At 31.7% G+C, this 23,082-nt stretch overlaps 1 protein-coding gene across 1 annotated transcript in view; it reads right to left on the bottom strand.

The window, feature by feature from the left end:
• Positions 1–6,952: 6,952 nt before the first annotated feature.
• The window catches only part of LOC145242854 (protocadherin gamma-C3-like), a 192,255-nt gene continuing 176,125 nt past the window's right edge, over positions 6,953–23,082 (bottom strand). The window contains exon 3 of the mRNA XM_080105970.1: positions 6,953–7,020. Within this exon, the coding sequence (XP_079962096.1) occupies positions 6,953–7,020 (68 nt within the window). The remainder of the gene's footprint in view (positions 7,021–23,082) is intronic.

Raw genomic sequence — 23,082 nt, 5'->3', positions numbered from 1 at the left:
ATAAAAAATGATCACACTTGATAATAAACGGCAGTAGCCACCCACATCTCCACACAGCCCTTTACAAAAGAAAAGGGAAATCAAACACATAACTAGAAGGGTGCAGACAAAGTAATTCATATGTGCTACGACAGAATTATGTTATTATATTCCATTAAAAATAATAAAAATATATCTTCTCATATATAAAGTAGATGCAGTCTCTTCTCAGTTTATTTGATGCTAGGAACTATATATATATATATATATATATATATATATATATATATATATATATATATATATATATATATATATATATGCGAGGAATATACTTAAATATGCTCAGTTAATCATTTATGCAAAATATTGGTTAATTTTCTCAAAAACAAAAAAATTAGGCGCTTCTACACTATTGCGACGAGATTTAATAGTCGATAAATGGAGTTTTCAGATAAAAAATAATGGTTACAACTGAGTCTTTTTTCAATTCTAATAAGTTACAATAGTAGCTTCCAAATTATGCAGTCGAAATTACCTGAATATTACTGAATTATTTTCAAAAAAATTTTTTTAATCATGTTAGCAGGTGAAAAATTGCTGCCATCTTGTTTAATTCGAAACGGAAATTTACCTCCCTTTTGAACTCTCCTGTGTCTTACGATCGTTTTCATCAAATTCTATTTTCTACCTTATCGATTTTCATAATTTTTGGATGTAATCATCTTAAAAATACAAGGAATACGTAGATAGTATATTTTCATGTGAAATTCGGAATTACGATTTCCGAAATTTCGTCCCTATAGTGTACAAGCGCCAAAATTTATTTTACTTTATCCTATCAAGAGTTTTTGCTTTCATTAGTGATGGCATAGTAATATTGACACACTGGTTCCCGTTAGATCACGAAAGTTAAGTGACTTTAGTACAAAAATGGGTTACCATTTGAGAATTCCAGGTGCTGTATTTTCTCTCTGCTTATCTCGGCATTGTTTCCAGTCGTTCTGAACCTCTCCTTGTCACTGTACTCAAGTAGTGCCGATTCAGGAGAGGCGTGGTTGGGATTGCACAACCCTTGCCTCACAATTACATCTGCAGCTGTGTATGGAATCTTCAAATCAGATTGTTTCATTTTAATGGCTTCTTCAGTTGCTGAGTCAGCTTTTTCATTTCCCCTAATGCCAGTGTGTGACTACATATTCAACAAAAAATAAGGTTAATACTTCTTGATAATATGGTTATTTTATTTAATAGTCTGTTTATAATAAGTAGATTGCTTATTTAGTAATCTGTTTATAATAAGTAGATTGCTTATTTAGTAATCTGTTTATAATAAGTAGATTGCTTATTTAGTAATCTGTTTATAATAAGTAGATTGCTTATTTAGTAATCTGTTTATAATAAGTAGATTGCTTATTTAGTAATCTGTTTATAATAAGTAGATTGCTTATTTAGTAATCTGTTTATAATAAGTAGATTGCTTATTTAGTAATCTGTTTATAATAAGTAGATTGCTTATTTAGTAATCTGTTTATAATAAGTAGATTGCTTATTTAGTAATCTGTTTATAATAAGTAGATTGCTTATTTAGTAATCTGTTTATAATAAGTAGATTGCTTATTTAGTAATCTGTTTGTAATAAGTAGATTGCTTATTAATAGTCTGTTTATAATAAGTAGATTGCTTATTTAGTAATCTGTTTATAATAAGTAGATTCCTTATTTAGTAATCTGTTTATAATAAGTAGATTGCTTATTTAGTAATCTGTTTATAATAAGTAGATTGCTTATTAATAGTCTGTTTATAATAAGTAGATTGCTTATTTAGTAGTCTGTTTATAATAAGTAGATTGCTTATTTAGTAGTCTGTTTATAATAAGTAGATTGCTTATTAATAGTCTGTTTATAATAAGTAGATTGCTTATTTAGTAGTCTGTTTATAATAAGTAGATTGCTTATTTAGTAGTCTGTTTATAATAAGTAGATTGCTTATTTAGTAGTCTGTTTATAATAAGTAGATTGCTTATTTAGTAGTCTGTTTATAATAAGTAGATTGCTTATTTAGTAGTCTGTTTATAATAAGTAGATTGCTTATTTAGTAATCTGTTTATAATAAGTAGATTGCTTATTTAGTAATCTGTTTATAATAAGTAGATTGCTTATTTAGTAGTCTGTTTATAATAAGTAGATTGCTTATTTAGTAGTCTGTTTATAATAAGTAGATTGCTTATTTAGTAGTCTGTTTATAATAAGTAGATTGCTTATTTAGTAGTCTGTTTATAATAAGTAGATTGCTTATTTAGTAATCTGTTTATAATAAGTAGATTGCTTATTTAGTAATCTGTTTATAATAAGTAGATTGCTTATTTAGTAATCTGTTTATAATAAGTAGATTGCTTATTTAGTAATCTGTTTATAATAAGTAGATTGCTTATTTACTAGTCTGTTTATAATAAGTAGATTGCTTATTTAACAGTCTGTTTATAATAAGTAGATTGCTTACATCTTGATTTTTTTAAAATAATAACAGTGTGGATTTGAAATCTGAGATGATAAATTTTTTCAATTCCTTTTTAGAGTTTATATCTGAGCTTATAGATATAAGCTAAGGGCTAAATCAATCGTGGTGGCTTCTGCACTATAAATAGATGCTTTGTTGGGTAAGCATTTTTGGGTTGGGTTTGTTCTGAATGGCAGCACATCCGACGCTGTCACCTATTTTGGATGTGTAGATGTTCTGTGTAATTGTGTTAGATAAGGAGGATTTTTTCCTGGAAGGTGGCAGGGTTCGTTTTTGGTTCCGGGATGGTTTGTTAGTTCAAGTAGTAAAGTTGACCTTAGTTAGAAGCCAATGGGGAATTTTCAAGAGGGTATTATATGAGATTAGAGAAAGGTTTATTTGAGCTTCAGTGGTAAGTTTTTCAATAAGTAAGCTGAAAGGTTTAATAGCATTTTTTTTTTGTTTTTTTTTGTTTGTTTTTTCAAAAGGATCTTAGTCTTGTGGAAACATGATTGAAAACAGAATTTGTTGGTCACACAACGAATTTAGTGGAATATTATACTGCAAGTTTTTGGGATCTTAACGCAATTGGAGTTTCATTACCTTCTATGTATAGGTTTTCCACTAGCAAGTTGGTGAAGGTCCCTAGGACTATTCTTAGAGTTTGGTGATGTATAGATTCAAGTTAAGGTAGGACTTGCACCATAAATAAAAAATGCGTAGTCAAGTTTGGATCTGATTCTGTAGATTTTGAGTAGCGTTGTTTTTTTTTGTTTGTTTTTTTTTCTACACCTCAATTTATATGAATTAATACTTTTAGTAATTGGATTCTTTGGTTATATTTGGTTTTTAGGATTTTAATATGGGGAATGAATGTTAGTTTATTAACAAATATTATACCAAAGAATTCATGTTGGTTAACTGTGTGAATGTCAGAGTTATCTAATTCCAACATAAAGTCTTAGTGTAATTTTCGGTGTTAGCGAAAATGGATACATTTCATCTTGGTTTTAGAGATTGAGACCATTTTGAGTAGACCATTTATATTGTTGATGCAAAGTTGTAGATGTGTTTCTATTGTGTTTATATATTTGGAAATGTAACAAATCAGAAAGTCATTCACATATAGTGAGTAGATGATTCAAGGTGGTATATTTTTAATAATAAGAATCTTTATGTTGAAAAGTGTCCCCGAAAAAAAAACACTTCCTTGTAGAACTCTGGTTTCTTTATCTTTGATATAGGATAAGGTGTGTCCAACTTATACCTGGAAATTCCTATTTAAGAAAACGTTTATGAGTATAGGTAGTTTGTCTGTTATTCCTAGTTCTTTCAAGTCCTTCATAATTCCGTATCTCCATGTTGTGTCATAGGCCTTCTCCAAGTCAAAGAAATCTACATACATATGTTCCTTTTGGATAAAGACCTGATAAAAATGTTTCCAGTTACACTCGGTGACCTAGGGTGTTTCTTTTGTTTCTAAAGCCTGATTGGAATTTGGTGATGAGGTTGTTAGTTTCCAGATACCATATAAGTCTTTTGTAAATCATTCTTTCAAATGTCTTACATATGCAACTTGTTAAAGTTGTTGGTCTAAAGTTGGTTGGGTTTGCTGTGTTGTCTTTGCTAATATTATTCTGTTTATTCAAGTTTTTGGTATGGGAACAATAGTAACTGTTTTTTTATTGCGATTTATCCAGCTGATCCAAATATTGTTGTAGATTTCTAGTAAATAGCTTAAGGTTTGGGGAATTGGTTTAAAAATTCACAATATTGTTTGGTCTGATCTTCTAAGGCTTCTCGTAGCTCATAAAAAGAAAATGGTTTATGTAGTTTTCTTTGTTTGTGGATATGAATTTTTTTCCCCTCTTTCTTCCTCATATTTTGGAATGTTAGAGATTAGTTCTGGTGAGAAGAAATATTTACAAAGATTTCCCTAAAGAGATTTGCAATTTCTTCTTCAGTGGCTGTCATCAAGTTATTTTATACAAGATGTTTTAATGGGTTTTTCAGTTATTTTGTGAATCATCTTCAATACTGTTTTGGTTTGGGTATTGGTATTTAATTTAGAAACAAAATTTTTCCCAGTTGATTTTTTTATTTGCCTCTTTCGTAGTTGTTTTTGTTACGACTGAGTTTTTTTTTTTTTTTTAGATTTGATTAAACTTTCTGCTGTAGGTTTTTTTATTGAAGCTTTTCAATGGTGGCGAGTGACAGGAACGAATTGCATCTTTACAATCTTTAATAATAAAGATTGTAAAGAAGCAATGAAGGTGCAGATTTTGGTATACAATCTTTGGCAATTTTTTTTAAAGGAGTCACCACTTATCAAGGCCACTCGAAGATAAGGGTTAATGAGTGTACAGTAGTCAATGGGACAATATTGCAATAATCGTTGATTCTGAAAGCCATTCTTAACATAGGGAGTTTAAGGGTGTCTATTCCGAAAGTCGTTGTTAACATGGGGAGGGGAGGTCATTTCAAATGTGAACGGTGAGTTGGACTTATGTCAAAGAATACCAAAAAGGTAAATTTATTTTTTTTTGTTTAAAAATTAAATTATTTCGTTTTTTTTTTTTTAATAAAATGTTATTCTTATAAAAAAAATATTTGTTTATTTTATATATAAAAAAGTACGATTGTTGAATGTTATTCTTTCGATTACTTTCGATTTTTTGGTCACATGCACAATTTAAAAAAAAAAAAAAATTAAAACGGAACGAAATTTAAATTTCCGTTTCATTTTTAACACAACCATAAAACAAGGCATTCTCCACAAGTTTTACCGTAATATGCTTAATCAAGCACTTCTTTTTTATGAAAATCGCTCAAGACAAGGCATGAAGCCACTTGATGCAAAGCGCTAAAAAATACTACTTCAAGACCAAAAACTAGCCAACAATAAGTGTCAGATGGATAGATTCCGACATAGAAAACAGCACTTCTTTCCCTTTTGTCAGAAATACCGCTCATCGACTAAAGGACAAACTAATTGTTGTAAAGCATTTGGTTCGTTTAGACTTTAGCAGCAAATTTTGCAACACATGCATGATTAAAACTTTATTAAGTCTAATGTGGTGAGGTATGTACTAACACAGGAGAAAAACCAAATTTATTTTTATACAAATCTGAAATGTATTCCGTTTACATAGAAATGAATTTGCATCACAGGAAAAACCAATGTATTCTTGTGTGGGCACGTTTTTAAAAAAAAAAAAATCGGTATGTTGTAGAATATATGGAGACTATACAAAACTTCTAGATTTTTTTTATCATTTATATGGTGATCTAATATGTTGCAGCTCATATGAAAATGTGCTGGATAGAAACTAAAATGTGAATTCTGCTTCTCTTTTGCAATCAAAACTCATATTGAAGCGATAATATTTTAAGATAACTGAATATAAATTCTAAAGAGAAAACTTGAAGGGAACTTTTTTCATAAATTCTAACAGCGTGTAATGAATAGGGTTGTGACTACAGAATATTCTTTTTATGGTTTTGATTCTCAAGTATATATCCGAAACAGTGAGACACAGTCAATCAACCGACGACCACATCAGTCTATATAAAATCATATGATATGAACGGATATACACTCAAGAGTCAAAACAATGAAAAATATGCTGTTGTCACAGCCCTAGTAATGAATTGTATTATAGCAAAAACTAGATTGTCGCTATTAAAATTATAGCAAAGGGAGGTAATTAAAACAATCTTTAATACCACACATTCATATTTTTTATCAGATCATTATTGCTTGTATTTACAGGTAGATCATATCAGTTTTTTTTATAAGCCACTAAAAACCAGAAAACAACATTTTTTTTAAAATAAAAATTCTAATTATAACCAACCATTTTTCATACTTATTCTATACTAATTGCAATAATGAAGATGAAACTGGTTTTTTAGTTGAAGAAAATGTTGATTGATTTTAAACTTTATATCTATGACTATCTTGTTAAATATTCAAAGAAAAGAAATATTTTTTTATTTTTTATTTTAGACGCATTTAAATCATCAGTATAAGTGAAAAAGAAAACAATAAAATATACATAAGTGATTAATTCAAGTCATTTAAAAAAAAATCGAACAGTAATTTTCTAAGATAACACAAATGAAATTAACTATCGGTTAAAATAAATAATGAAGCAGTTGTTGAAGTGAGAGAAAAAGATGAATGATTGCGTGGGAGTAATATCCTGGGAATGTGGGTGATTGTGTTTTCTTATCGCAGTAGCAGCAGGTGAGCACTTTGCTGCATCAAACCATTGGCAAAAAAAGAAAAAAAACAAAAAACAAGTTTGTTTCGTCTTCAATCTGAAGTAACACACGTTATAGCGAACAAGTAAGCAACATGGCTGATGAAAGGCAAAACCAAAACTGAAATCCCAAAGCATTCAAGTAAATTAAAATTGTGCTCTTGACTACCAAAGCAGAGATGGGGAGTCAGCTCAAGGAAATTAGAAAATTAGACTTTCAGAAAATGTCTCTGATATTGAATCGTGCCAAGTTGTACCTCAAATGTAGGAGAGTTAGCTAAAAAAAAAAAAAAAAAAAAAAAAAATCAAGAATCGGTTTTAAAAAAGCTGTTACCAACTCATGATTCCTACAAAAATTTTAGTTTTCACACTCTCCCTGATGTCATATATAAAATAAGCTCTAATTTTATGTTTTTGAATTGAAAGAATAGGTGAGTTTTTTTTTTCATGGTTAATAAATGTAGAACAGTTAAGGGAGCAGAGTCGGTAACAGGGTCAGTTGAAAGGAAAAGACCAAGGAAAATATAGGAGAAAGTGATAAGAATAAAAGAGGGATAAATAAAAACCTGGTCAGAGATAGGTTAGTTTGAAAGTAAATTTTTAATAGCTGCTCAAAACATGTAAGCATTTGCAATGTACGTTAAACCAAACATGAAGCGGAGTTAACTTGTTCAAGATTCGAGATGGGTATATTTGCTGATGACACCATGCTGTACAACAGACACGAGAGGTAAACAAATGAACACATATCTAAGGAAATGTCAGAAACACTAGAGAAAAACCTCCAATCTGTAGTGGAATAGGGACATAAATGAATGGTCACATTCAATGCTGCCAAGGCTAAGCTTGTTTCTTCAATAATTACAAGAAACCTTCTCTGCCAATAATAGCAATGGCCAATGACTCTTTATCTGAAAGTACATCTTTTAAACTCCTCGGCCTAACGCTCACAGGAAACATGAGTTGGAACAATTGCATTCAGAGTATCGCCAGGACCGCTGCGAAGAAGGTAGGTTCTCTCTACCATGCTAGAAAGATACTAACGCCCGAAAGTATCCTGTACCTCTATAAGGCCACCATTCGCCCATGTATGGAGTACTGTTGTCACATTTGGGCTATTACATCTGCTGCTAGTCTCTCACTCCTGGACAAGGTTCAAAAGAGAGTCCCTAACCTGATAGGTCCTGAACTGTCATTTAAGCTTCAACCTCTGTCTCATCGACGACATGTTGCATTCCTCTGCCTGTTCTACAAGTATTTTAATAGTGAATGCTTCAACGAGCTACAAGCACTTGTAGCCTCTCAACATAAATACCCCCGGCTAACCCGACAAGCAGCAAAATCCCACCCCTTCACAGTTGAGATCCGTAGATGTAAGAAAGCCTTCTACTCGAATAGTTTCTTCCCCAGAACTGCTAGACTTTGGAACTCCCTTCCAGGATTCTGATTTCTCAACTGTACTGACATGCAGAAGTTCAAGTGTAATGTGAACAGACATCTTGCTGCTCAACTCCTTGCATAGCATCCCTGCAACTTATGTCTCTGGTACAGTGGCGTAGCAAGGGAGGGGCGAGGGGGGGCGGTCCGTCCTGGGAGGCATGTGCCAGAAGGCGGCATTTTGACAGGGTAAAAAAATAAATAAAAATAAATGAAAGCTAACAAAGTATCTTAAATTTTATACCGAAAAAGTTGTAAACCATCGGGACTTTTAGAAATATCGGAATCAGAAAAATGTATCCCTATTTTATGAACGGCACACGTCAGGGGCGGCATTTTGAAAAGTTAAATATAGAAAATAGAAAAAAATAATAAAAGCTAACAAGAAATCAGAATATTTTTACCGAAAAGTTTGTAAAAAATCGGAACTTTGTGAGGTATCGGAATCAGAAAATGTGTCTCTATATTACGACCGGTCCATGTCACGGGGCGGCATTTTGAGAGGGTAAAAATAGAGAATAGAAAAAATAAATAAAAATAAATAAAAGCTAACAAGATAGCTTAAATTTTCTATCAAAAAGTTTGTAAAAAATCGGAACTTTTGAAGGTATTGGAATCTGAAAAATGTGTCGCTATTTTACGAGCGGCACATACCAGGGGGCGGCATTTTATGAGGATAAAAATAGAAAATAGAAAAGTAAATAGAAATACATAAAAGCTAACAAAAAATTTGAAATTTTTTACCGAAAGGTTGTAAAAAGTTTGCAACTTATGGAGGTATCGGAATCGGAAAATATGTCCCTAATTTACGAGCGACACATGCCAGGGGCAGCATTTTGAGAGGGTTAAAATAGAAAAAATAAATAAAACTTAACAAAAAATCTGAAATTTTGTTCCGAAAAGGTTGTAAAAAATCGGAACTTTTGGAGGTATCGGAACCGGAAAAATGTGTCCCTAATTTACGATTCCAAAACCGATTGTTTTACATTTTTTAATTTAAATTTTCATTATTGATACTAATGATAAATATTTATTGTTTTTAAATTATCACAAAAACTAAAATGATAATGACATCAAAATACGATGTAAATTTATTTTATTTGTAAAGCAAAGTTTTAAAAAATTGCATAAATTCTCTAGGTAACCTTTAAAGGAAAGCAGTTAATTTATATGTTCCCCCTAAAAATGTTGAAAAATTAAACAAAACATTTTATCAAGAAAAATACTTTCAAACATCACTGATAATTAAATGATACAATGGAAAATTAGCAACAGAAAATTACGTAATTTTGGAATTGTAGAAACATTAAGCAAGTACTGAATAAAAATCGACTGTAAATAGATTTTATGATCGTCATATCAGAGGATATAATTTTAAATGGAAACTAAGCGCTACACCTCAAATATTATTTAAATGGCTTTCTATTCGATAGTTTAAATACTGCCAAGTTTCTGTCAACTTTCGAACAATCACAGAGTAATTGATTTTTTTTCAAACTATTAACAAAATTTTATAATCATTGACGTATTTATGATTAAACCGAAATTTATTATTCTGGTAATCGGATTTTAATTTTTTACTTTTTGTATTAATATAATAATTGTAAAAGATGGTATAAGAAAAATCTCCTTAAAACGCGTATATAACTTAGAAAAATCGACTTATTTGTTTTCAAACATGAGTAAATGTTTAAAAATATGTATATTTCTGTGAGAGGCACTTTTTTTTGCATACTGAACCGGTTAATCTCGTTCTTTTCTGCATCTACACATCGCTGGATTGTCTTGATTCAGTTGACCGGTCTAAGTATCAAGCAGACTGTGGAAACTAGATGGAGTAGTCGAACAGATGTTGTAAATGTTGTGTTAAAAAAATTATTGGAAGTCGTCAGTGTCCTGGAACAGCTCACAGAATAAGGGAAAAATGCAACCACAAGATCAGATGCATATTTAATTCTCAACTCGGTATTGTCGTTTCCGTTTCTTTTATTTCTGAGCCTTTGGAAAACTATTCCTCCAGAAATCAATGATGCCCAAGAAAAGGGGCTGGATATGAAACAAAGTTCTATCAGGCAATCTGCCTTCTTTAGAATAGAGAAAAGATGGTGGACACTGCAATAGACGAGTAAAAAAAAACAACAACTCTGCTATGACATGGGGATAAACATGGAGCATCGTATCCGCAAAAAGAAACGAATGATTGATGCCGTACTGAGGTTTGATACTGAGTTGAGATGGGAAATGCTGTCTGTCATAGACATGTTAACTAAAGAAATATCTTTCAGATTTCAACAAGTTCACAATCTTGCAAGTAAATACGCTTTTCTTACACCGTCAAATCTGCTTGATGATAATTATGATTGTCAGCTTGGTGAAGTTGACGAATATATAGAAAAAGATAAATTCTTTGCCGAAAGGAAAAGATTGCAGTATTTTGTGAAAGCTTCAGGAAAAGACAAAATCAATGGACCTCTTGAAATTTTGAACTTTATACAGAGATACCATTTTGGGGATTCCGTCCCTAATATTGTGATCTTGCTGCGCATTTTCCTTACCCGAGCTATTAGTGTTGCAGCTGTGAGCGCTCTTTCTCGAAACATAAGCTCATAAAAAACTACCTTCGATCAAATGAGCTAGACAAGTCTTACAGACTTGGCAATCCTCTCCATAGAGAGAGAACTTGTTGATAGAGTGAATTTTGATAAAGTTATTGATAACTTTGCCGAAAAAAAGCGTGAAAAGTATGTTTGTAAATTTTCAACTGACTTGATGCCTTGCGATAGTTCTCTCACAAAAAATAAATTCATAGCCTTATTTTCAATTGATAAATACATTTATTTAAACAAATTTAAAACTATTTTTTTTTAAAGGATTGAAACATTATTAACAACAGATTTCTTAAATTTAGTGCTTAAACCGAGCGATCACACACACGGATTTCAAAAAGCACGGATACAAGACGTTTTTTTCTTTTCGGGAGGCTCGACCTCTTAAAAACATTATAAAGAAAAAGAAAAGAAAACTACACCGGACTATCCTCTCTTTGATACAGCCATGTTTTTTTTTTTTTTTTTTTTTTTTTTGTGAGAATTCGGAAATAACAACAATAAAAAAGTAAATAAAATGATTTTATCATTTCTTAACCTTTTCATGTTTTCAAATATTCTCATTAAAATTTATAAATTCAAATTTCAAATATTCTTAATTAAATTTATAAAAAACATTTTTTCATAAATGTGTGACTTTCCATTTCTTAAAATTTTGCGCTTAAACCGAGCGATTACACACAAGGATTTCAAAAAGTGCCGATACAATACGTTTTTTTTTTCTGTTCGAGAGGCTCGATCTCTTAATTATGAAAAAAAAAGAAAAGAAAACTACATCGGACTATGCTCTCTTTGATATAGCCATGTTATTTGGCGAAAATTCGGACTTTAACAACAACAAAAAAATTATTAAAAATGGTTTTATCATTTCATAACATTGTCCAAATGTTCTCATTTAAATTTATTATTATATTTGTTTGTGTAGCCAATAAATTTAATTTAACATTTGTTTTGTAATTTGAATAAACGTTTTTGTTTGGAAAAAAATATTTGGTTTCTTTTGTTTCAAATTAACTTTTACATAATTCCCTTTCAGATTAATGTTTACATACTTATTATATTCAAATTATTGAAAAGAAATTGTTAAATTAAATTAAAAATTAAAAAAAAGGGAAATTGTGTAAACATTAATCTGAAGGGAATTGTGTAAACATTAGTTCAATGAAAATAAATATTTTAAGGACTATTTGGAATTTTGAAGGTTTTAACAGGTTGTCATATGCCAGCAGTGAGGGGCAAAACAGGTAATCATATGCCAGCGGGGGAGGGGCAAAGCAGGTAATAATATGTCAGTAGAGGGTGCAAAATATGTAATTATATTCCAGCGAGAGGAGAGGGGTGCAAAACAAATAATTATATGCCAGCCGAGGGGGGGGGGGGCAAATTTTGCGACCGCCCCGGGCGGCAAAATCTGATACTACGCCGCTGCTCTGATAGTAACCTCCTACATCAAAGTAGCAACTGTGCTTTGTTTGGTGTGAAAATGGAATTTAAAAAAAACAGAAAAAAGAAAGAATATTATCCACTAACCATTTGTAATTCTTTTTTTTTTTTTTTTTTTTTTTGCAATTTGGATTATTTGGATTATTTGGTCTTCTGTTTCAATCTTGGATGTTATTCTCACAATAGACTGGCTGATGTAACTTCTGACCTTTCTCTGGTACATCTTGTAAAACTTGGGAATCTTAATGTCAAACTCAAGAATCTGTCTGAAATTTTTAACAAAACCCTTTATTTAATCCATGTGGCAGAATGGATGAAGTGCTACATAATAATCAGTTTTAAGTGACACTCTTTTGAAGGTTCAATCCTTAGTACAGGCGATAGTAAGAATATAATCAAGAATTACGTAAGACTTCTACCCAGTTATGGCTAAGAGAAGAGAACAATGTACTGTATGGATTAAATAAAGGGTTCAGTTTGAAATCCTATAGAGATTCACTAGTTTGACAAGACACAACTAAAGTAGATTGAAATTAACATCGATCGAAACATTGTTAGATTCCCATCGAAGATGTGAACAATAGTCTGAATAATACTATGATATATATACTATATTATTATCATTGTTAAATAATTATTAAATACTATAATAATGATATCAATCTTCATCTCAAATTTTGAGACTTCTTTTGAAAATCCTGATTTATAAGAATAGAGTTCATTGTAGTTGTTAGATTTTTTCATTTTTAAACGATTGTAATCTCCTATATTACTGAAAAACATGTTCAAGCTTTGCTATCATGAATCTCACCCAAGAGCGTCTTACAAATTATAAATAGACAGAATAGGTGTTACTGAATCGCACAAATTATCTTGGCAAGCTCTTGTTGGACTCTAAAAGAGATTTTAGGATAGGATTCAAAAGTGTTTAAAATTAGAACCCAGAAAACCTGTCTTGCTCAAACTGGGGAAGCAAGATACTTATACTGACCTTCTTGGCATGTGATCGTGATGCTCTTGTTTCTAGAAACCGCTACATAATTGGCCTATAAATATTTTGATCCTAAACAAGCCTCTGTTCTAAAAAAAGATATAAGGAGCATTTAAAATCGATATTTTGTACAAAACACGTTAAACTGTCTAACATTTTGGTAGTATTTAGGATCTATGACAAACAAAATAATGATGTATATTTTTTTGTACTAATAAATCCTTACCTATCAAAACAAAAGCCACTCGAGGATAAAGGTTAATAAGATGTAACTGAATCACACGGCAAGCAAATTGAAATCTAAAGCAGCTTTTAAGACATTATTCAAAACAACCATCTCGTTTTCTTTGTTTAACACATCTGATATGGAAAAGACATGCTAACTGAACAATGAGATGCGTGGACTATCAGTTGAATGATGAAGAATATTATGAGAGGATTGAAACTGATGAATGGAATGAATAAAATTTGATGACTTATAAGAACAGTTAATGACACGTCTTATGTTAATTAATGTTGACACGATTAATGGGAATTGGAAAAATCAGAACTTTGGTGGGAGGGGGGGGGTATCGGAATCAGCCTTGAAATGAGAAACAAATGTACCAATTTTCCAATGCCAAAACCGATTATTTCAATTATCTTTTTTTATTTGATTTTTTTTTTAAAGCAAAATCTTTTGCTACTGATGATAAAGATAAAATAATAAATACTTATTGATTTTAAACGAAAATCTATAGATCATTCCATACAAGTGTTTTTTTTTCTTTTACGTTTGAGAAAATATCTGCACATTTAACATGTGCTATTACAGTAGCCGGGAAAATAACTCTATACTTACATATTTAGAGATTTATAAAGAATCAGAATCGGTAATTGTATTGGAATCAGAAATTTGGTATGGAAACGGTAATTATATCAGAATTGGGAAAAATATTGGAATCGTCCCATCACTAATGTTAACACTGGATTTGAAGACGACCATAATGTAGTCTTCAGGTAAACAATCCTGTGGAAATATGTTGCCCAGATGGGAATTTCTTGGAAAGAAGCTGTTCAGGAAAGTTCTGTTAGGTACATAGAGAAGAAAGGGAAGTTCTTAGCAGTAGTTATAACATAATGATACATAATACATAAAATGCATCGATGCATAATTTTACATGGAATATCTGAAAAATTTTTAGGTGCTAGTGCACTTACCGATCCGCGCTATTTTTTAAATCGTATTTCCAAGTTTAATTAAAGTTTTATGATATGTTTTTTTTTATTCAATTGTAAGGTTAAAGTATAGAATAGTTACAAAACAGCCTTCCCTCCCCATGTTAAGAACGGCTTTTTAAATAATAACGTTATTATTTCAGCACGGATCAATAAGTGCACTAGTACCGATTTTTATATTAGCTTTATGTATGCATAGAAACAAAATTCTTATCAGACCATTTTTTTATAGTAGCAAAAATCTAAATAAAAGTCCACAAAATAGTCACAAGCTAATACTCATTTTAACTTTTTTAGTTTCTGATGTTATGCAAAAAAAAAAAAAGAAAAGAAATCTTCGATTGTTTGTCATTATCAATTATTCTATTAATCTTTGTCATATACACTAATTAGTCACTAGTTAACAAGACCAAAAGCTACTTGAGGATAAGGGTTAATGCGATTTTTTATTCAATTGTATTAGATATCTTGGAAAAAATGCCATGTTGAGAAATTTTAGCCCCACCCCGAGTGACAAACCAGAATTTTTCCAACAAGCAAAACTCTGTTTTCTGCATTCAAAATTTTGTGAAAAACATTTAATGAAACGATTTGGAGAATATCAGACGATTACACAGTCACGGCAATAACTCATCTATCTACCACCTTTGCAAAGAAAGGACAATAAGCAAGACGATGGGTGTAAAGAAAAGTTGATTACTTAAGTGGATGGCTTGATAAGAATTTGTTAACTTGAATGCGACCATGTTATAACCAGCAGGGAAGTAGTCTCGTGGTACTGTGTTTCATAGATGGGAAGTTCTCGGAAAGAAACTCTGTTCATGCAGATTCTTTTTGGAGTTAAATATACAGATGAAAAAAATGAAAATTTCTCAACATGGCATTTTTTCCAAGATATCTAATATCCCCTCAGTTATATAATTGTTTTTTTTTTTTTTTTAATTCCTCAAAAGTTGGCATTAATGTTTACTTATGTGAAACAAAAAATTGCTAACCTAAGGAAAAGTTTTATTTGTCCATCATGAAACTTGAAAAATGTCTTCACTATGATTAAAAAAAAAAATCTAAATAAAATTTCTAAACATATAAATATTAGCTTTTTTCTCTAATTCCAATAAAGCTGTGGTGAATGGTTGCTTGCACCATTCAAGTAGCAGCGATCGCAGGATGAGATAACTCATGTTTTCTTTTTATTACTTGGGAGTCACCACTTATTAAGGCCCACATACCACTCGAGGATAAGGATTAATGAATGTAAAGTGGTAGTATAGTAATCGCTAATGGTGTAAATTCAGTAGAATTTTATTATTTATGTGGACGGTTCAACAAGAACTTGTTTACATCGGGTTTGAAGGCTACCATGTTGCATTCAACCGGGAAACAGGCCAGTGGAACAGTGTTCCACAGGCAGGGCAGTTAGTTCTATTCATGGAATCTGCGTTTAGATTTAGACACAGTAAGAGAGTGGGGGAAATCATATATAGTGGTTGTAGCTAGTTGAGTGTTTTTGTGAAAGTTTTGCAAAAGGGGACCATAGATTGGAGTTCAGTCGAGCACTTGTTATGGAAATAGCGATAGAATAAAGATAGGCTCGCGACGTCTCTTCTGTGGGAAAAGGGTTGCAGGGAAGAGAAAAGGGCATCACCTATGTTTTACTTATTTTAAAGTAATTTTCACTGTAATTTTGCAGGTGCACAATTGACATAGTAGATACGATTTTGCTCTATGGAATTAGTTATATGGCATCCGAATACCCATCTCTTGTCAAGATTGACATGGCCTTGTCTAAATCTTGCTTCACCTTTTTTCAGCTTCTTAGTAAATTCTGTTATGCAGATACAATCGTCAAGAAGCTTACTATGAACCTACGCGCTAGTTGTTACTTCTTTATCTCAATCATAATTCTCCGGTTCACATCTTGTAGTCTTTACGGTATTCAAAGAGCATGGAACTGCAGCTAAAAGTTCCAAATGTTTTAAATCTCCTGCTCTCAAATCGATAAATAATGTACTGAAGTAGCTCTCTGTTGTATTTTAACATTATTATTAACTAGTTCAAATGTCTCAAATGAAAGAATACAAAAAATATCCAATTTTTATTTCAAACAAGCACTGATTAACCCGGAAACACTGTTTTGCCAGAAGGACTAAAAAAATATCACCCAAATAGCAAACATTTAACTTTAAAATAAACTCATTAAAATTTCCCCAAATCCAATATAAGTTGTGATTTACTTTATTTAATTTTTATGTCATGTTTAATCTTTAATGTTTATTCTATTTGCGGTTTGAAGTGTTAGCAAAGGCAAAATAAATTGCTCTTCTGTAATTAAACATTTTAAAAATTATTACAAACCTGTTTGTGTGCAGTCTATAGAGTTCCGTGTAAACAAAAACAAAATGGCCGTCTTTTCTCATATGCTTGCGATATTGTCACCTAATATGCAAATGAGATGCTTCCGATTGGATATAAAAAGCTTAAATTTTTCAGAGACTGGGTTGATTTTGGGGTCCGATTTCAGAGTAGAAAGTGTTGTCAGCAGTGCATACCTTTTCTGCATGTAAATTTCTTTCTTTTTTTTTTAACTGCAAAGAATTTTATAAGACTTGAAAATTTACGTTTTTTTTTTTTTGCATGACGTGGTCTATAAGTTCAAACCCTGCACGTAACTGTCTTAATGTTTTTGTTTCGTTAACTGGAAAAAAGTTTATATAAAATAATTTTATAAAAGAAATAGTAGGTTCTCTAGAGTGCAATGCAAAATAACATATATTTTGGACTAAGTTACTGCATGGAAGGCATTTGAAGCTTCTTCCCGGGTGATTTCACAGATTTCGATGACAATAAAAATATAGGAGTGGTAAATATTCGTTGATCATCATCCAATCCCGGGCAACGTCTGCTAGTTGTAAATAAGTATAGGATATTTAATACTAGCTGTCCCTATTTGTTGTTTCCTTGGAATTTTTTATTTGTGCTAATAATTTTCATGGGTGAAACCGTAGTTTTTCTTTTGCAAGTTAAGAAATGATATTTGGATTATTAATAAATGTAACAAAAATGTTGAATCCCTTTAAAAAAAAAAAAAGTAGAAAGTCGACCATTTATTTAGTCCCTCAACTCCCTCAAAGTAAAAAGTCAACTGCAAATTTAAAATAACAATAAATGTAAAAAAAAACAAAAAAAAAAAACGTTACATCCTCAGACAGGAATTGAACTCGGAGTGATGTTTTAGAACACTGATGCCTCGTCGATTTGGTTACAATACCAGTGTTATTAATTTGCATATTAAAAAGATTGTATTGCATAAAGTGAAACAACGTTCATTGGAGGAAAATTGCTCATCAAAAAAGGAGGAAATGAAAGGCACTAGCTGTTAAGATTAGATTTGAAAATAATTGACTTTAATTAGATTTCTTCCAGATTTCTTCACAATGAAGAAGAGAGCTTGAAATTGTGTGAGGATTAGATCTTGTGATTCCCTGCATGAAATCACTAATCAAAACAAAAACTGTTGATCTTATTAAATACTAACCTGAGTGCCCAGCGGTGCTTAGGTGCTTGGAAGTGTGTGCTGATAAAAAAAAAAAAGTGGTAGTAGGTAGGCAGGCTCGAACCCGTGACATGATGGCGGAAAAGAAAGTGAAAGAAAATTTGACGTCTTAACGCTACTTCATGACGTGACCGGAAGCTCGGAATGTTAAAATTAGTCAAAGTCAATTTAACCGATACGATGACTTGCAAAAATGACTCGTAAAAAATTGCCCCCTCCTTGTAGAAAAGTGCCCAGTTGAGGGTGGAGGAATTAATGTTTTTGGCCAATTTTTCGATATTTGTCGTCCGAGACATCGAGCTTCAAAAGGATACCAATCTCATGAAAATCCGTCGCCTCTGTCGAAAGTTTTAGGCAGACATACATACATACATACATACGTACATACATACATACATACATACATACATACATACATTTAAACAGACAGGTAAAATTTATATTATAGATGAAATTAATTGGAAATAAAATTGTTTTATAAAAACTAATATAAAAACTAATTGTTGCCTAAATTGACTTACTGAACAGTTTCAAGTATGTATTGTTTTTAAATAAAGCTATTTAATTCATAGAAATAGGGGAAGATTTACTCTGTTTTACATATAAGAACCATCATCATCATCATCATCATCATCATCATCAAGTGGTGTCTTGCCTGGTACAGGCATTGACGGCTATGGCTCTCCATCTATCTCTTTCCCTCGAGGCATTCATGAATTCATTGTTGCTCATCCCTATCGAACAAGGTGTTCTGATTCAGAACCCTATTTATGCGGTTTCTCAAATAAAGAGTTTCATGTATTACCACAGCTTTCTTTGCAGTTGTACAGACAATAGGTTGCAGTTTCTTTCTGTCCGAGCAGTGCCCATACTGGGCATTTGTCCTGACCATTGTACTCAAAGGTACTCAGACTAGTGGAGGGAAGGAGGCGCCTTACTTTTCCTTTGACAGTAGTGCTGTCCCACTACTCGCATGTACAGGGTGACCCCCCCCCCCAACGGAGAAAAAAGGCCAAAGACCCTTGTGTTTTGATGTGATGTTTTGAATATAATAAACTAGTTATGACCAAACTTTCATTTCATCCAGACAAACCACTAAGAGACGGGGCCTAATTAGAGTTGGGACCCGTTTTTTTTTGGTCACCCTGTATAAAATTTATATTCTAATATAAATGTTAATTTATTATTTCTGTAAATATAAAAGCTTGTTAATAATTTTCCTCACTTTTGCTATATTATTTACAAATATTAGATGAAAATATCCATTTTTAAAGAATGTAAATGAAATGTACGAAATAATTCCACAATATCATTGAATATATATCATGCTAAGGCAATTTATAAAGATCAGCGTCATGAAAGAACACAAGAAAAAACACAGTTTGATATTAAAAGTAGTTCTAAGTTGTTATTTTAGTTATATACTAGCGGGGGTACCCAGCGTTGCCCGAGTGTTTGTTTCCGGGACGGGGGGGGGGAGTTTTAAAAAATGTTATGGTAGGTAAGTAGGAAGGATAAAACCCGGAGTCATGAGTAAAAGTAGGAAAATAAAGTGTGAAAAAAAAAAACAAAAAAACATCTACAACGTTAACAGTTCGGCCACCAAGAAAAGTCCATTCCAGTTGTTTAGGAAAAAAAAAAAACAAAAAAAAAACGACTACGGTAGGTCGGCGCGAACGTGAAAATATAATGTGAATTGTCCAGCACGCTAACCACTACGCCACAGAGCACTGCAGCTTAGTTTAGTGATTTTAAATAACTTGACATGAAAGAACTACGAAGCCAAACCGGTGTTCTCTTCTCAACTGTTCCTTGTGAACGATCCCCAAACGGTGTTAAGTGGTGGCAGGGGGAGGAGGAATTTATTAGAGAGAAAATATTTTACCACTTCCATTGATCTTAACCGATTTTGGCCGTGACTTCTCAGCAGAAAAAGTATAGAAATCTAAGATTATCGAGGAATTTGAGAAATAATAAGCCTATAACACACCTCAGATATTGTTCTGCCGTTTGTGCATATTATATTTGCATGAAATATCTTGATTTTTAATCCTATTAATGTCAAAATCAGACGGGAAAAAATGAGTTCATTTTATTTATATAGAGATTACTAAATGAGAAATGATTTCCATCAGAATCTATTTAGTATTATACATCTAATATTGAGAAAAGCACAGCTGCAAAGTGTTTACGTTATTGAAATAGCCAAAACAAACAAAATGGCCTCTGAATTTGTCCTGATGGCGTGTTTATCTAACAATGAAACTTGAATTTTAACTCGAAATGATTCCTCATTTAATAATATTTATTAATAATAATATACATTAATGATTAATATTATTTGGATTCTTTGGACTACTGTTCTCGTCTTGAGTGTTATTTTCACAACGTTTTGATCGATGTAACCTCCAAAATCTTATTGTCAGATGCAGGAATCTGCACAGAATTTTGAATGGAACCCTTTATTTAATCCATGGGGATAGCATGCTCACGTTCTGTCAGCCATCACTAGAAGTCCTAAGTAATGCACAGTTGTATTTTTGAATGTCACCCACACTGAGAATTGTACCTTCAACCTTCAGAAGAACTTACAGCTTAATTTTACCAAGTACTTTATCCACTACGCCATGGGTTCTTGCGGACAATCATAGCATGAATTTTAGAAGCTTCAAGTCTTCTTTTTGTTTTTAGCACATCACTATTTGTTTCTACCCACTAATATACAGGGTGGCCCGTAAGTCACTTTACATTTTAAATATTAAATAACTCTTTTTCTATTGATATACTTCAATTTCTCTTTTCAGAATTATAAACTAGAATCTTTGGAAATCTTTGGTATGGATAAGTTTACAACAAAACAACGAGTGAAGATATTTGAATTTTACTTTGAAAATGGACGGTCAGTTGTTGAAACGCAAAGATCTTATATGCGCCATTTCAATGTTCGACATCTTCCTAGTAGGCCTGCAATAATGAACTTGGTGACGCGTTTTCAAGATCAGGGCTCTGCAAATGATAGGTCTAGACGTGGACAAGGTCGCCCGGTACGTACATCTGTAAGAACTGAAGATGTGAGGTGTAGCATGAAAGAGAACCCAACCACATCCACTCGAAGGCGTTCTCACGGAGTTCTCTAAAGCGCATTCAAAGAGTCTTGCACATGTATCCTTACAAAGTTCAATTAGTGCAATTTTTATAACCATCAAACTTTCAGAAACGATTAAATTACGCTGTCAGGATTTAGGAAACTGCTAGAAATGACAAAGTGTTTTTCACAAGTTGATCATTGGAGATGAGGCTCATTTCCATTTGATTTGGTAATTCAATAAGCAGAATACCAGATTCTGGGGTACCGAAAATCCACGTCAAGTTAATATGAGTCCAATGCACCCAGATAAAATAACAGTATGGTGTGTAGTTACCTCAGAAAGTGTTATTCGGTCCTTGTTCTTTGAAAATGTGAATGAAAATGCTGTGACTCTAACTGCTGAGATATAGGGATATGTTAGCGAATTTTATTCAACCTTAGCAAACATGCCAGGGTATTGGTGGCAACAAGATGGAGCAACTGCACATACAGCTAGAGCCACAATGCTATGATGTTTCAGAATCGAAAAATTTCTCGAAATTTCGATTTCGAATGGCCTCCACGTTCACCTGAGTTGATAAAACCAGACTTTTGGCTTTAGGGATAGCTTAAAGACAAAATGCATGCAAATAAGTCTCGAATCATCCAAGAACTTAAGGCAAACATACGACAGGAAATTCTTTCCTTACAAACTCTGATATTAAGAACTGTCATGGAGAATAGCTTAGCAAAGCTGAGAATGGAGGCTACTTAAGACATTATCTTTCGTGATTAAGCCTAAACTGTGTAATAACAAAATACAGTCATTTAAGAAAAAGTTGTTTCATTTTCAAACTGTATGGGCCAGCCTGTATATCAGTGTTGGGACGATTCATCAGAATCAGAACCGAGAATCGGAAAAGTTGGAACTTTTTAAGGCATTGAAATTGAAAAAAAATGTGCTTTTTTCCGATGCCCAAAACGATTCTTTTAATTGTCTTTTTTATTTGATTTTGTTAAAATAAAATTTTCCACTGCTAGTAAGTAATAATAAAATAATAAATATTTGTTGATTTTAAACCACCAGTAATAATACATCATCACCCACAAGTGTATTTTTGATATTTGAGAAAATATCTGCACATTTAACACATATTTTTTTTACAGTAATCGGGGAAAAATAATAAAGAAAAATAATATATATATATATATATATATATATATATATATATATATATATATTAAGTAATGTGATTGATAATTTAAAAATCAAATTATAATTAAATTAAAAATCCGTTTCATATAATTTGATTTTTAAATTATCAATCACATTACTAAATATTAAATTAGCTCTAGGATATTTACCTATCGAGCTTATTATATATCTAAATTAGAACGAGCACTTTTTCTTTCCTGTATTTTAATTAAACTAGTAATTTCACTATTACATTAAAATACACTCTGCTCTTTAGACTATTGTTCTAATCTCCTTTAAATTATACATATATATATATATATATATATATATATATATATATATATATATATTAGAGATGGGAGGATTTCTATATTTCTCTGAATTCAATTAGCGATTCTGATTCCGATTCTTTATTATTTTCCCCCGATTACTGTAAAAAAATATGTGTTAAATGTGCAGATATTTTCTCAAATATCAAAAATACACTTGTGGGTGATGATGTATTATTACTGGTGATTTAAAATCAAAAAATATTTATTATTTTATTATTACTTACTAGCAGTGGAAAATTTTATATATATATATATATATATATATATATATATAATTATTTACTATAACAATTATTAAATACCTACAGACACCAGTGTTTCATCCCTTCAGGAATAATCAGTGCAGGGTGTCACGATTAACACCGGGCAATAGATTCGAACCCGGCGATAGAAGCCATCCCTGGCTCCATTAGCAAAGACCTAATCCATTTGGCTACCGTTAACCGTGAAGAAATGCTGTTGAAATTTAAACATTTATTTTTTAAATGTGTTTA

This window comes from Euprymna scolopes, chromosome 21 (assembly GCF_053919585.1).
Source record: "Euprymna scolopes isolate OS-2025 chromosome 21, ASM5391958v1, whole genome shotgun sequence".
Taxonomy (NCBI): Eukaryota; Metazoa; Mollusca; class Cephalopoda; order Sepiida; family Sepiolidae; genus Euprymna; species Euprymna scolopes.
This window is presented reverse-complemented; position numbering and strand designations above follow the sequence as displayed.